Source organism: Cebidichthys violaceus, unplaced genomic scaffold (assembly GCF_023349555.1).
Source record: "Cebidichthys violaceus isolate CVI_PGR_0920_01 unplaced genomic scaffold, fCebVio1.0.p SCAF_23, whole genome shotgun sequence".
In the NCBI taxonomy this organism is placed as follows: domain Eukaryota; kingdom Metazoa; phylum Chordata; class Actinopteri; order Perciformes; family Stichaeidae; genus Cebidichthys; species Cebidichthys violaceus.
Genome location: NW_027176406.1, coordinates 9,305,173 through 9,317,821, shown reverse-complemented (window position 1 = coordinate 9,317,821; position 12,649 = coordinate 9,305,173). Strand labels below are relative to the sequence as shown.

Genomic DNA, 12,649 nt, shown 5'->3' with positions numbered 1-12,649 from the left:
ACCTATTTATGCATTGCAGTGTTGTGACATACAGTTGGTGCTTAATCAAGTGGTCTATTACTCTGTTTCAAAGATCCACAGAAAAGTGGATGACAGTTGTATTGACTGATAATAATTGCCAGCTTGTGAGTCTGTATGTGAGTCATCGTGGCAACACGAGGTTCTGGAGACACCTACTGTAGAGGGAACTACCACAGAAGTGGTTGTGAGTAAGTTGCCAGTCACTAAACCTTACAGGTGTAGTTGAGATCAAATTGAAGGTAGAGTTCGAAAGTGAGTGTGATCTAAACAAGGGAGCCGGACGCTTTTGGGGTAGGAAGTGGGTAAGAGGCCATTGGTCCCCCCCACTTAATGACCCTGGCCTGACTTGGTGTTGCGGCTGCTGTGAACCCATTGCACAATGGTCTCTAGTTAGGTTTGTTGTGAAGCAAAAAATGTGAAACTCTGTGTTATATAATTGTAAATTTTTCCCCCAGTTCCTCTGATTCCTCACCTCTTAGCGTGCATTCAGGAAGAGAATCTAACGGTCATTCTGCTGGCCTCATAACAGACAGGTATTTCATCATTATCGAACATAACCCCACAGTGTGTTATGCCTTCCCTGACTCATATAGTGTTAAATGTGCCAGACAGCATATGAAGTGTTGCAGGACTGCTGCTTTTACGCACTTGTCTAACAGTGTGCCTGTAATCTGACCATCACAGATAAGTGGGCTGCATTGGGACTATTATGATACATAATCTTTTGTCCCACTCTTCTGCAGCAACAGTGCAGTGTGAAGAGAGTGTAACATATTATTTCTCCGCACAGGACTGTTAACCGTGACACAGCCAATGCCCCTCTGTATGCTGTCTGCCTGTGGACCTTGGTGTCACAGTGGGGCATAGACTACATCAGCTTCGCCCTCAACCCAATAGCGAAGCCAATACAATTAGTTAAACATTGTACCTTAGATTATATTATCTGAGCTGTGTGCCCCTATGGCTCCACCTACACCAGCTGAAGAAATGCTAGTTTAAATTGGCAGCAGAACTATGGTCGCACGGCTGTTGTATGTCGCAAGTGCGGCATAAGGGGGGGAATATGCAGAACATAAGGGCGAGAAAAAAAATCGTCATGACTGCGCATGCAAACAGGGATAAACCCCTATAGCGACAGTTCTTGGAGGGCTACGCCTAGTCTGGAGTTACAATACGTAACTAAAGTTCCTGTAGTACAGTATGACTACATGTGAGAAGGAGGCCAGAAAAACACACATCTGGCCCTTTATCTGCGTTTTTGCTAATGTGTGCAAGTTTATAAATCAGCTGCCTTTTCTCTCGGGAGCTTGATATATATTCTAACAACTTATGTCCATCAAGTTATGTAGGTGTGTCGGTGTTTTGGCCAGCATGTTTTATTTTGTCTCAACAAACAAGACTTTTGTGCCGGGTACCAATAAAGTAGTCTATCATCTGTCCTTGTGTCAGCCTCTCATAAATGTTGAATGAATTCCAAATATTCCTAGTTTGCTGCAGAACCCTTGGCTCATCCTCAAGGACCCACCATGCCCCCCAGAGTGCACTTAAAACAACTGTAGCTTATTGAGCACTTTGAAGAATTGCATGTAGTATACAAACTCATTGTTCTTCACTTCAGATATCTCAGTACAAAGCCAGACATAGTATTTCAGGTTGTGCCAACGCCCTCTGGCTGCGTGCAGGGGAGTTGCAGCCTCAAAGGCTCTCAGTCCACATATTTTTCTCCCTGAAGCTCGCCTTTCATGTCACTAGTGCTCCAGTACTTGTATGTGCAGACGCAGCCAACCTCTTCCTCGTGACGCAACTGAGGCTGGGCTCAGAGGGCTCCGATCATAATATTTAACACACCCACCGTGGATGAACACTTGGAAGGAAGACAAGGCGGTGTGAAGGGGGAGACAAATGACAACCAGGATCCCTACACCTGCCAGCCAGTCTCTGATTTGACTTCAACGAGGCTTTGCACACAGCAGGAGCGGGACAGCATCCAAGCGCCTCAGCGGATCAGCTGTTATTTTCTTTATGGAATTTTCACTTTCTTCTTTAATTATCAATTCATCCTAAATACCAGGGAGGCTGTGGACTATACCAATCTCTTCTGTTACTTTTTTTCAGTCATGACACAATTGACATCTCACTCCGTGCTGGCAGCAACACAAGGAAAAAGATTTGAGGAGGAATATCGGTGCTTTTAACAAGACCCCCCCCCCCCCCCCTTCTCCTTCTCCTTCTCCTTCTTCTTCTTCTTCTTCTTCTTCTTCTTCTTCTTCTTCTTCTTCTTCTTCTTCTTCTTCTTCTTCTTCCTGTTACCTATTCTTAACGATTTATTTAGTGGTCCGTCCTCCTGACACGATATCCTGTTCAACAAGGCAATGAATGAGGAGCACTTCTTGAGCCGCTGCCAGTGAAGTGTCCAGAGCTCACAATGTGTCGGTCAGTCCACCTGTCTGGGGACGAACAATTTGGACTATTGTAAAAAAAAAAATAACAATAATAATAAAACAAGACCGAGCACATCATGGAGTTGTTAACATAGGCTGACACGCATTATGTGTGCAATGATCACAGTAAATCTTCAACCTAACATTGCTGCTTTGTCATCGCATAACAGTGTTGGACATCAATGTCGGTGCTGTAAGGTGCGCTGCGCTTAAATCTTATTAGCCTGACTCTGCGTAAAGAAAAGAAATATATATATAAAGATGATATTGTTTCGTAAATTCAGAGTGTTGATACTCATGGTGTTTTTGGTAGCGTGCACCATGCACATCATGATAGACTTGTTACCGAAACTAGAAAAGCGGGCGACGGGAGCGGACAGCGGGGACGGCGGCTGTCAGTGCGCTCACCACCCCGGCGGGGAGTCGCAGGGCTGGGGGAAGCAACGCGCCATGTCCGCGGCTGAAGCGGGCTGGCCTAACAAGCACACGCTGAGAATCCTGCAGGATTTCAGCAACGAGCCGAGCTCCAACCTCACGTCGCATTCCCTGGAAAAGATCACAGCGGCCGGGGACAGAGCGGAGTCCTTCAGGCGGACGAGACCGTCAGCGGGGAAGGCGGAAGACCACAAGCCGCTCATCGGAGACGCGAGCGCGGGTCGGACGGTCGCCGCGCACGGTGTATCCCGCCTGTCTGCCCTGTTTGAGCATCCTTTTTACAAGGTTGACCTTCCTCCTCTCACAAACGATGACACTTTGTTCAACGTCAACACTGACATCAGGTTCTATCCCAGAGCAACCGGGAACCAAGGATGGTAAGCTGTTGCAAATGTTTAAAACTTAAAGGGTTACAAGTGGGACCTGGGACAGACTGCTTTAACCTATTTGGCTGTTGATAATAATGGGATGGAAGAAAAGGACCAAAAGTAGGTGATATTACATGTTTGCTCCACAAAGAAATATAAGTAATCTGATACCTACATTGAAGTAGTTGAATTCAGTTAGCTCTTGTTCATGCAGGCCTGCAAATCATGAGACATCTGCCTGTGCTCATATCTGCCTGTCTGTCTGTTTGTCTGTCTGTTTGGATATCATCAAATCAACCAGCAGACAGGTTCATCCGTCCGTTTTCTCTGCCTCAACTATAATGTCCACAGATGCATCTGCTGCCTCCACCCACCTATTCTCATGCCAGTTTACCTTTAAAGCACACAATATATAAGTTACCATCATGCTGGATTTTTTTTTTGTATATACCTGTCATTAAGGCTGCATGTAAACCTCATAACAGTAAGAAATCCATGTGTTACTAGAATGAAGTGCTCTGTGCCAAAAGCCTATCTAAAGCTTGAATTTGTCTGACACAGTTAGTCTGTATTGAGACTGCAACAAATTGTGTAACCATCAATAACAAAGACTAAAAATGATCTAAACATGAATCTGCTTGCACCACAATGTCTTGTTAAACCTCCTCCACTCTCCAGGCACAATGAGGAGGGGAACGCAGAGGAGGAGGAGGAGTTCTCTCCAACAGGAGAGGTGACCGCAGAATCGTACCCCAACTGGTTACGTTTCCACATCGGCATCAACCGCTACGAGTTGTACTCCAGACACAGCCTTGTGCTGGACGCCCTCCTGAAGGACCTGGTCACACAGAGGATCACCAGCGTGGGTGAGTCAGTCACCAAATCATAAACTTTGAATGAAAACATGTGCTGCGCTACTAAATTGAAAGTAAGGATGGATAACAGATGGGTAGAAAAGAAGGACCACACATGCCTGAAAAACGTCACTACGAAACATCTTCTGGCAAACTTATTTGCAGGAAAAAATGGAGAGAACAGTAGAGAAGAAGTCTGAAAGTCTAAACATTGCTTTCATTGCTAAATATCCATCACTGTTTGTCATTTGTAGACACTTTGCTTTTAGATCAGATGATTAATATGTGCAAATGATATGCAAGAGTAGGTGAACTTACGCATCAAGGAAAACTTTAAGAAATTCTGTTCTGTAAAAAGTAAAAAAATATGTCAAGGTGCAAATTATTAAAAACAGACAACCGTCTGTTTTTTGTAAGAGACAGGTCTGCTATAAGACTGATTTTTATTTTTCTCCACGCTGTAAATTTTCTATTTTTTTCAACTTCTCATTATACTGATACCATCTTCAACAAATCTTTGTGAAAGAGATCTCAGTGTGAAAATACGTTAGCATTTTTGCTATAATGGCTTCATAAAAAACTGGACAGTGAACACCAACATATCCTCCACTGGGGCGTGTTGTTATCTCTATCTCTTTGTGCATCAGTGTCATTGTATTTCTTATTGAGGCTGTCTCCACTACTTCTTTGTTATGAGTCCCTCTGGCAGCTCACAATCATTCATCATTCATGCTACACATCTCCGCCTAAACGTAATAGTTTGTGTGTTTTTGGTCGCCTCTGATTATAATATATAAACCATCAATCTGTGCCCAGACACACCTATAAAACCACACGTCTGTCTTCAGAAATGAAAACCCAGCGCCGTGTGTGTGCGCCTGGAAGCACGCATTACAGCTTTTGTGCCCCGTAATTAAAGCACACGCGCACCTCAGATCCGTCTCACTAAAATTACAAAACAGAGAAGTTTCTCTGTTCAGCATTTTCTCTGCAGTAGTGCCTCCCTCCTCTGTGTCTGTCCCTCTGCGGCCTTTTGTTCCGTCTCCAGCTGGACTCATAAATCATACGCACAGTGCCGTGAGGTGGCACAGGTGAGAGCAGGGTGGATTTATCATCATGGGGATGGGAGGGCAATGTGATGGTGGTGGGCAAGGCCTGGAGCTTTCTGAGAGACCAGAGAACATGAAGGTTTAGAAAAGACTACATCGATTCATTTGTGGATGCTTGGAGAAACAGAGCGAGAGATGGATGGTTAGATCCACAGAGGCCCATACATCCTCGCTCAGATACCGAGACAGATGGCCTTTAGGAGAATCAAAGGAATCTCTTGTTGAAGTTTGCTGTTGTTCAAGTCATGTTTGATCACATGTCAGTGCAGATTCAATCCAGAGAAACAATCAGCCGAGCTCTGCTAGGGTTTTTCACGGGGGGATTAACTTTTGTAGTTTCCAATTAGAAACAAAATTTTATAAACGTCCAGCACAGAGCAGAGAATTGAGGTCAGCTCCTCAAGGATTGTAGCTTATGGGTTCAAAGTCACAGTATTAAAACATAGTCCAGTTGTTTGCAATCTCTCAAAGGTTTTAGGTTTGCTGTATAGCTGTAACAAGTTTAAAGATTACTCTGGGGCACCGTCCGCTTGACCTGGCTGCAGCAAATCTAGCACATGTGTAGGCATAATGCTCTTGGTGCGTTCTTTGGCTTTGATGCCAATCTACTTTCAATATCCATCCTCTGTCGTGAAGAAGAGCCGCTCACCTCAGGTTATGTGGGTTTAACTCTGTGCAACAGTGGATGTAAAATCCAGTAGCTTTTGAAAATGAGTCACGGTAAATGGGGAGGCTTGCCAGCAGTGAGTAAAACAAAGTGAGACAGACAGAGCATAGCAGAGACAACGTGAATAAAAGGATGACATGTGCAAACAAGGAAGGAGAAAAAGGAAAGAAATATTATGAGAGAAACACCAAGAGAGTCAATAAACACAAAAGACAGTTCTGTGTAGTGGGTAGAGTGCAGCCAGCTACTCAGCCAGCAAACCATTCAGTAAGTGGGTCCACTACATGGGGCTTATGTTGATATTGGGGTTAGACAGAAGCGCTGTGTTGTGTAATATGCTCAAGTTAATGCGCTGTAATAAATGGGCAAATCCCCCGAAAGCCTGTCCATTATGACGGAAACACAAGGCATTTAGACAGGCCAGGCGGTGCTTTTGTTTGAGTCGGAGGCAGGCAAGAAGTTAAGGCTCCATCAGCCTCTGGGAGACACTGTGGACACGACTGATAGTCAGAGACATGGGCCCTGGCTCATGTTTTGCTCGTGGAGATCAGTTTGGTGGGAGTGAGAGGAGACACAAGCACATTTGTGTACAGAGAAACATCTGGTCAGAAACAGGTCTGTTATGTGCACATATACACACATGGATGGAAACATGCAGTTCATTTTTTATTTGATTCAGGAAATGAAGATTCAGCCAAGTTTTGAAACGAGAGGATGTTCAAAATGTAATTGCACAATAATAATACGCTGCTGAATTGCAGTGTCCGTGGACTTAAATGAGCCAAAAATCACTGTGCGTTTTTTGGCTCTCCCAAAGCGACACATGTTGTTCCAAAGACAGAGTCACTATTATATTTGTCCATCTCCAGTTTCATCAAACTCAGAACTAGCTGTTGTTGTCAGCAGATGCTTTTCACACCATTTCTGTCTCTCAGTCACACCCACCTCCTAACTGCCACTTTGATTGTACAGTGTCTGGCAAATTGGTCAGCAGATGTGATAGCTCTATTATGCAGTCATGCAAAATTGCGTCCTCCAAATTGGCAAATAATGAAACAGCTGTGCTTATGTGGAAGTGTATTTCAGTGTGTTTGGGTTTTTGTGTGTGTGTGTGTGTGTGTGTGTGTGTGTGTGTGTGTGTGTGTGTGTGTGTGTGTTTGTTTGCGTGTTTGTTTGCTTCAAATACTCATCTAACATCTCAATTGTTTTTCTCTCAGCCATGAAATCAGGAGGCACCCAGCTGAAGTTGATCATGACTTTCCAGAACTATGGACAAGCTCTGTTCAAGCCCATGAAGTAAGTAGCACAGATACTAAATTTACACATTACTCTCCACCAAATCATCTGGTTATTGCAGATGTTATCAGTGTCAGAATATCCATCTAAAAGCAGTTTCTCTGCTTTAAAATGCATTTCTCAGATTTTAGCAAATCTGCATTTTCCACCTAAAATAACTAACGTCACAAATCTGTTCGATGCACTTGGTTTGATGCGCCCACTTGTAATGCATATGTTTCAAGAAGGCTACATGAAATCTCCTCTGAATAAGTGCCAAGCGCTGCCGCTGCATGTTTCTGTGAGTTTGGATATACAGCTCTCCCCTCTGTGTGATCTTTTTTTTGTCTGCTTTTTAATTAACATCAACAGGCTTATGTGTTAATTAAAATGAGCATCGAGCCATCGTCAAGACGTCTTTGGGGAAGCATATATGCTAGCAAATGCGCTTGGCACATGAAAAAGAAATACCCTCCCGCTCAGCTGTCTGAGTTTTGCCCGATGAATTCCCATGCCGACGCAAATAAACAGCGTCCAGGCCAACTGGAAGTAATTGCTCAGGAGCCTAGTGTGATTGCTATGAAATGCATAATGGGTTTCTACATGAGAGCCTCAGTGGAGAGTCTAAGATCCTGGGAGAGGGACAAGGAGACAGACAGTGGGGGTGGCTGGGTGAGTTTTTCTTGCAGAACTGGTGATTAATACTTGTGAAAGCTCAAAGTGTCACATCTTGACATTCTGCGCAGGTATATTTTTTGGTGATTCTTTATTTAAAGTGAACCAAGTCCATTACCATACTAGCCAAAGCCACACTTGTGGGAGGATAAACAGTTCAGGCCTGTTAGGTCAACATCAGCTTGGAAATGAATGATGAAACATTATATCTTTTCCCTGTCAGGGCGTGATTTATGGAGAGCTGCAACATTTATTCACAGTTTATTCACTTTATATTTGGTGTTTGTATCCCTTATTCATCTCCTCTTTACCTGAATGTAGTGCAACTTTATATCTCTCGTTATATATATATATATATATATATATATACATATATATATATATATATATATATATATACACAGAAACGGCAGCAGTGACAGTTCAGAGTCATTTTTCTGTGTCCTAACTTGGCATTTCATTTCAAGGTCGATAAGCGGCTGAATTTTTAGAACATGTCGCGCCGTTTACAAACTTGGCCGCAGAGATTATGTGATCCGAACAATGACAAGCTGAGCATCTATTGAATGTTACATACATGTAAACCTTTCAAGTCAACAACAGCATCCAGCAGGCATATTTGACAGGAACAGAGATTACCCAATGTGTGTGTGTGTGTGTGTGTGTGTGTGTGTGTGTGTGTGCGTGCGTGCGTGTGTGTGTGCGCGTGTGTTTTGATTTAAATAGATGTTTGATTGGACTAGGCCTTCACATGCTCCTTCTAGGCAACAGACAGCATGTGCCCATGCATGGGTGCTGTGACGTCAGGATGGGTTAAAGAAGGAGAGTGTTGTGAGGTGTGGTCTGCAGGTGGGCTGTTGCTCTGAGTATCATCTGGTCTTGATAGTATCAGGGGAAAGTCATACATTATCAGAGTTATGAGAATCTAGAAAGTAAATGATTGTTGAAGTTTCATTTTCAAATTTAAATGATGTTGCTTAGCTGAGATTGGATACATAACACTCCAATAAAATGTAAACGAGTAGTGCTCATTTCTTACAGTAGTCTTTCTCAGTTGCTGTCAGAAACTCTTTTGACGGTAATTACATGTCAGTTTCTGAATTATATGCTACAAATTCCCACAGCTCTTTATTTAGCCTGTCATATTTTATTCAAACTCCTTGCTTTGACTGTCGCCGTCATCCGTCTCCAGTGTTTACAGATATTATACAAAAGTCTTAAGAGCGGAAATACAAAAATATCAGTTTTCTGAGAGAAATAATGTAGAAAGATAACCTTTGTTCTTCTTTTGTTAACGCACATCATTACGTTTTTTCTATCATAGCATTGATGTGTCCCACTTTTATTTTAGGATCTCTGTAGTGCATTATGGGTACAGTAGTTCAGAGCCTTTCTGTGTTGTATTGTTTTTTCTTCACCTGTCCTATTGTGCAGCATCAAGTGGTGCTTCAAAGAGGCTTTGATGTTTCAGGCCTCCTTTGAGCTGAATGCAAATCTGTACACTGGCATGGACCAGGAGACTGCACAAGCTGACAGCTTGCCAGACACCTCCACACGATGCTTTCTCTGTGCAGCTCTGGGAAAAAAGTTTGTAGCTCGGTAGTATTTGTCTGACAAGCTCTATGATCATGTTTGGTGATTTAAAGTGTGTGCCAACAATGGGGTAGAAGATGCTTGTTAAGTTTTCCAAACTGCAATTTGGTTAAGTCATTTAGGTCACGACAGCCTGTTTTTCCCCAACAAATAAATATCTCCTCTAAAATTGGTATCAGCCAAATGTTTCTGATCCTCCCAAAAATTGTAATCTGACAATCACACAAGTACAAATATGCGGATATTGTAAATCATTTTTAGAGGTCAATTCATGCAAAACTGCAGGTCACTGCACTAATGCATTGACTACCTACAAGTAAAAAGTGGATGAATTATAGTGGTGTCACCATGAGAAAATCTTTAGCCAACAAATATGAATGCAAATGCTATTTGAACAAAAGATGGGGATATCAGATGGCTGTGAATAAGGATGGAGAGGAATGGAGTGGCATGTGAAAAGTGAGAGGGCTGGTGTTGGAAGACAGATGACAGGCAGAGATAGACCAGAGGGTAGGGGAGCAGTTAGCACTGCCAACCTGTCAAGGAACTGGGTCTTCCAGCTGGAGGCAGGTTACAGGCTGAGCGAAGACCCTCTATTGCCAGGCCTCTGTGTCTGTCTGGCTCAGGTCCCTGGTGCCCCATCCTACCCATCCCCTGCCAAGATCCTGGTTGTGGTGTGTATACAGAACAGCAATGTTCATGTCATGGTAATTGGATTTGTCAGACAGAGGGTTGAGGGATTGAAGGAGGAAGTGTAAGCCTCAGATATGCAAAGAAAGAATTAATTTCTCCATCACACGCTGTTTGACAAGCCTGTTTCCACCCCCTTGCTTTGATTTTGTTGATAGTCTTGCAATTCCAAATGGTGTAGGCATTGCAGGAATAGCAAAAATAACTTTCATCGTCCCTATTTGTTGTGTGCATGTCCCAGTCGTGCCAAGAGCTGTTATATCAACGCACAGGGTTCATTGCATGTAAACACATGTGCTAGAACATATACAGTATATAGGGCACACATGACTGTTCTTTAGCACCGTAGGGAATCAAGAAACATGCTCATCTGCATGAACCAGAACAGTTATGACAAGCTCTAGCGCTGGTAAAGCCAGTGGGGATGGATTGTTAGCTGCAACACCCAAGAGGCTGTTACATTTTTATCATCTACAGACTGTTTCATAACCAAAAGTTAATTTGAGGGCCTCATCATATCTGCTGTGCCCCAGTTGGGTTATGACTGACATTGCTCCATGGATCTTCTCTGTAGATGGGGAATTGTATTAGGGCGGAAGTCATCTAATGTTCTCTGGAGGTAGCCTCTCCCTACTCTGGTTATTGATTGTATTAATGATTTGCATGCATTTGTGTAAAGTGCAAGAGGAAACAGAGCTGTTCATAAAGTGTTTTTGATGGTTTGTGATCTTTATGGTAAGCTTGATGCTGGAGAGTTCACCTGCTGCCTACAATTATTTCCTGTATACGAGAACTGCCAGTTAATCTATCCATCCATGCATTTACTCTCCGCTTATCCGGAGCTGGGTCGCGAGGGCAGCAGGCTTTGCAGGGTATTCCAGACATCCCTCTCCCCAGCAACACTTTTACAGCTCTTCCTGAATCGAGATAGACAAGATATATAATCCCTCCAGGTTATTCTTTGTCCACCAGTTGGATGTGCCCGAAAAACCTCTAAAGGGAGGCGTCATACTGAGGCATACTGATCAGATGCCCAAACCACCTCAGCTGGCTCCTTTCAACACAAAGAAGGACGTCTCTACTCTGAGCTCCTCCCTCTATCTCTAAGGCTGGGCCCAGCAACCCTACAAAGGAAGTTCATTTCAGGGGTTTGCATCGGTCACGACCCAAAGCTCATGACCATAGATGAGGAACAGAACCTAGATGGACTGGTAAATTTAGAGCTTTGCCTTGTGGCTCTACCACAATGGTCTGGCACAGCTGATGCCAGTGCCAGTGCTGATGCCGAACAGTTTGTCCATCTCACACTCCAGTTTTCCTTCACTCGTGGACAAGACCTCAAGATACCTGAATTCCCTTGCTTGGGGCATTGACTCACCCCTAACCCAGTGGGTACAATCCACCGTTTTCTGGCAGACAACCATGGTTTCAGACTTCACACACAAAACTGCCCAGTGCATGCTGAAGGTCACGTTTTAAAGGAGCCAACAGAACCACATCATCTGCAAAGACCTGAGATGCAATTCTGGGATCCCCAAACCAGACACTTTCCCCCTCTCAGCTGAGTCTTGAAATCCTGTCCATATAAAACACAAACAGGAGCGGTGACAAGGGACAACCCTGGCTGAGGCCAACAGCCACTGGGAACGTGTTTGATTTGTGCTGAGTAAACGGACACTGCTCTCACTTTAGTCATACAAGGACCGGAAGGCTTGTAGCAATTACCCCAGTACACTTTATTCCTACTGTACCCCCCACAGAACTCCCCGGGGGACACAGTTGTAAGCCTTCTCCAAGTCCACAAAACACATGTAGACTGAATGGGCAAACTCCCATGACCCCTCCAACAGATCTGCAGGTGTAAAGAGCTGATCCACTGTTTCACGGCCAGGACGTAATCCGCAATGCTTCTCCTGGATCTGACGTTTAACAATTGGATGGAGCCTCCTTTCCAGCAATCTGGAATAAACTTTCCTGGGGAGTCTGAGCAGTGTGATGCCCAGATTATTGGAGCACATTCCCTGATCCACTTTTGTAAAAATGGGAACCACCACCCAGGTCTTCCACTCCACAGGCACTGACCCCAACCTCCATGCAAAACTGAAGAGGTGTGTCAGCCAAGACAGCCCAACAACGTCCAGAGCCTTCAGCATCTCAGTGAAAATATCCACCCCTTTAGCTTTTTGACTACCTATGTAACCTCTGCCAAGGATATGGATGAGTCTTCCTCCGAATATTCAGAGTTTTCTACCTCCTCCACAGAGGACGTGGTGGTTAGGTTCAGGAATTCCTAAAAAGTGCTCTCTCCACTATTCAACAATATCCGAGCCAAGCCTTGCTTTCCCTTTCTGAGTCGAAAATAGTCCAGCCCCTCTCCAGAAGATTGATTGCAGAACCAATGCTATGCGTAGAGGTAAGCCCAACTATATCTAGTTGGTACCGCTCCTCCTCCCTCCGCCACCAGAGAGGTGACATTCCACTTTCCTAGAGCCAGTCTGCTATGCCAGGGTTGGCACTCCTA

At 44.1% G+C, this 12,649-nt stretch overlaps 1 protein-coding gene across 1 annotated transcript in view; it reads left to right on the top strand.

Moving 5' to 3' along the window:
* Nucleotides 1-1,785: 1,785 nt before the first annotated feature.
* Nucleotides 1,786-12,649, top strand: part of fam20ca (FAM20C golgi associated secretory pathway kinase a) — a 36,873-nt gene continuing 26,009 nt past the window's right edge. The window contains exons 1-3 of the mRNA XM_068718988.1: nt 1,786-3,274; nt 3,944-4,131; nt 7,113-7,191. Of these exons, the coding sequence (XP_068575089.1) occupies nt 2,724-3,274; nt 3,944-4,131; nt 7,113-7,191 (818 nt within the window). The 5' untranslated portion in view covers nt 1,786-2,723. The remainder of the gene's footprint in view (nt 3,275-3,943; nt 4,132-7,112; nt 7,192-12,649) is intronic.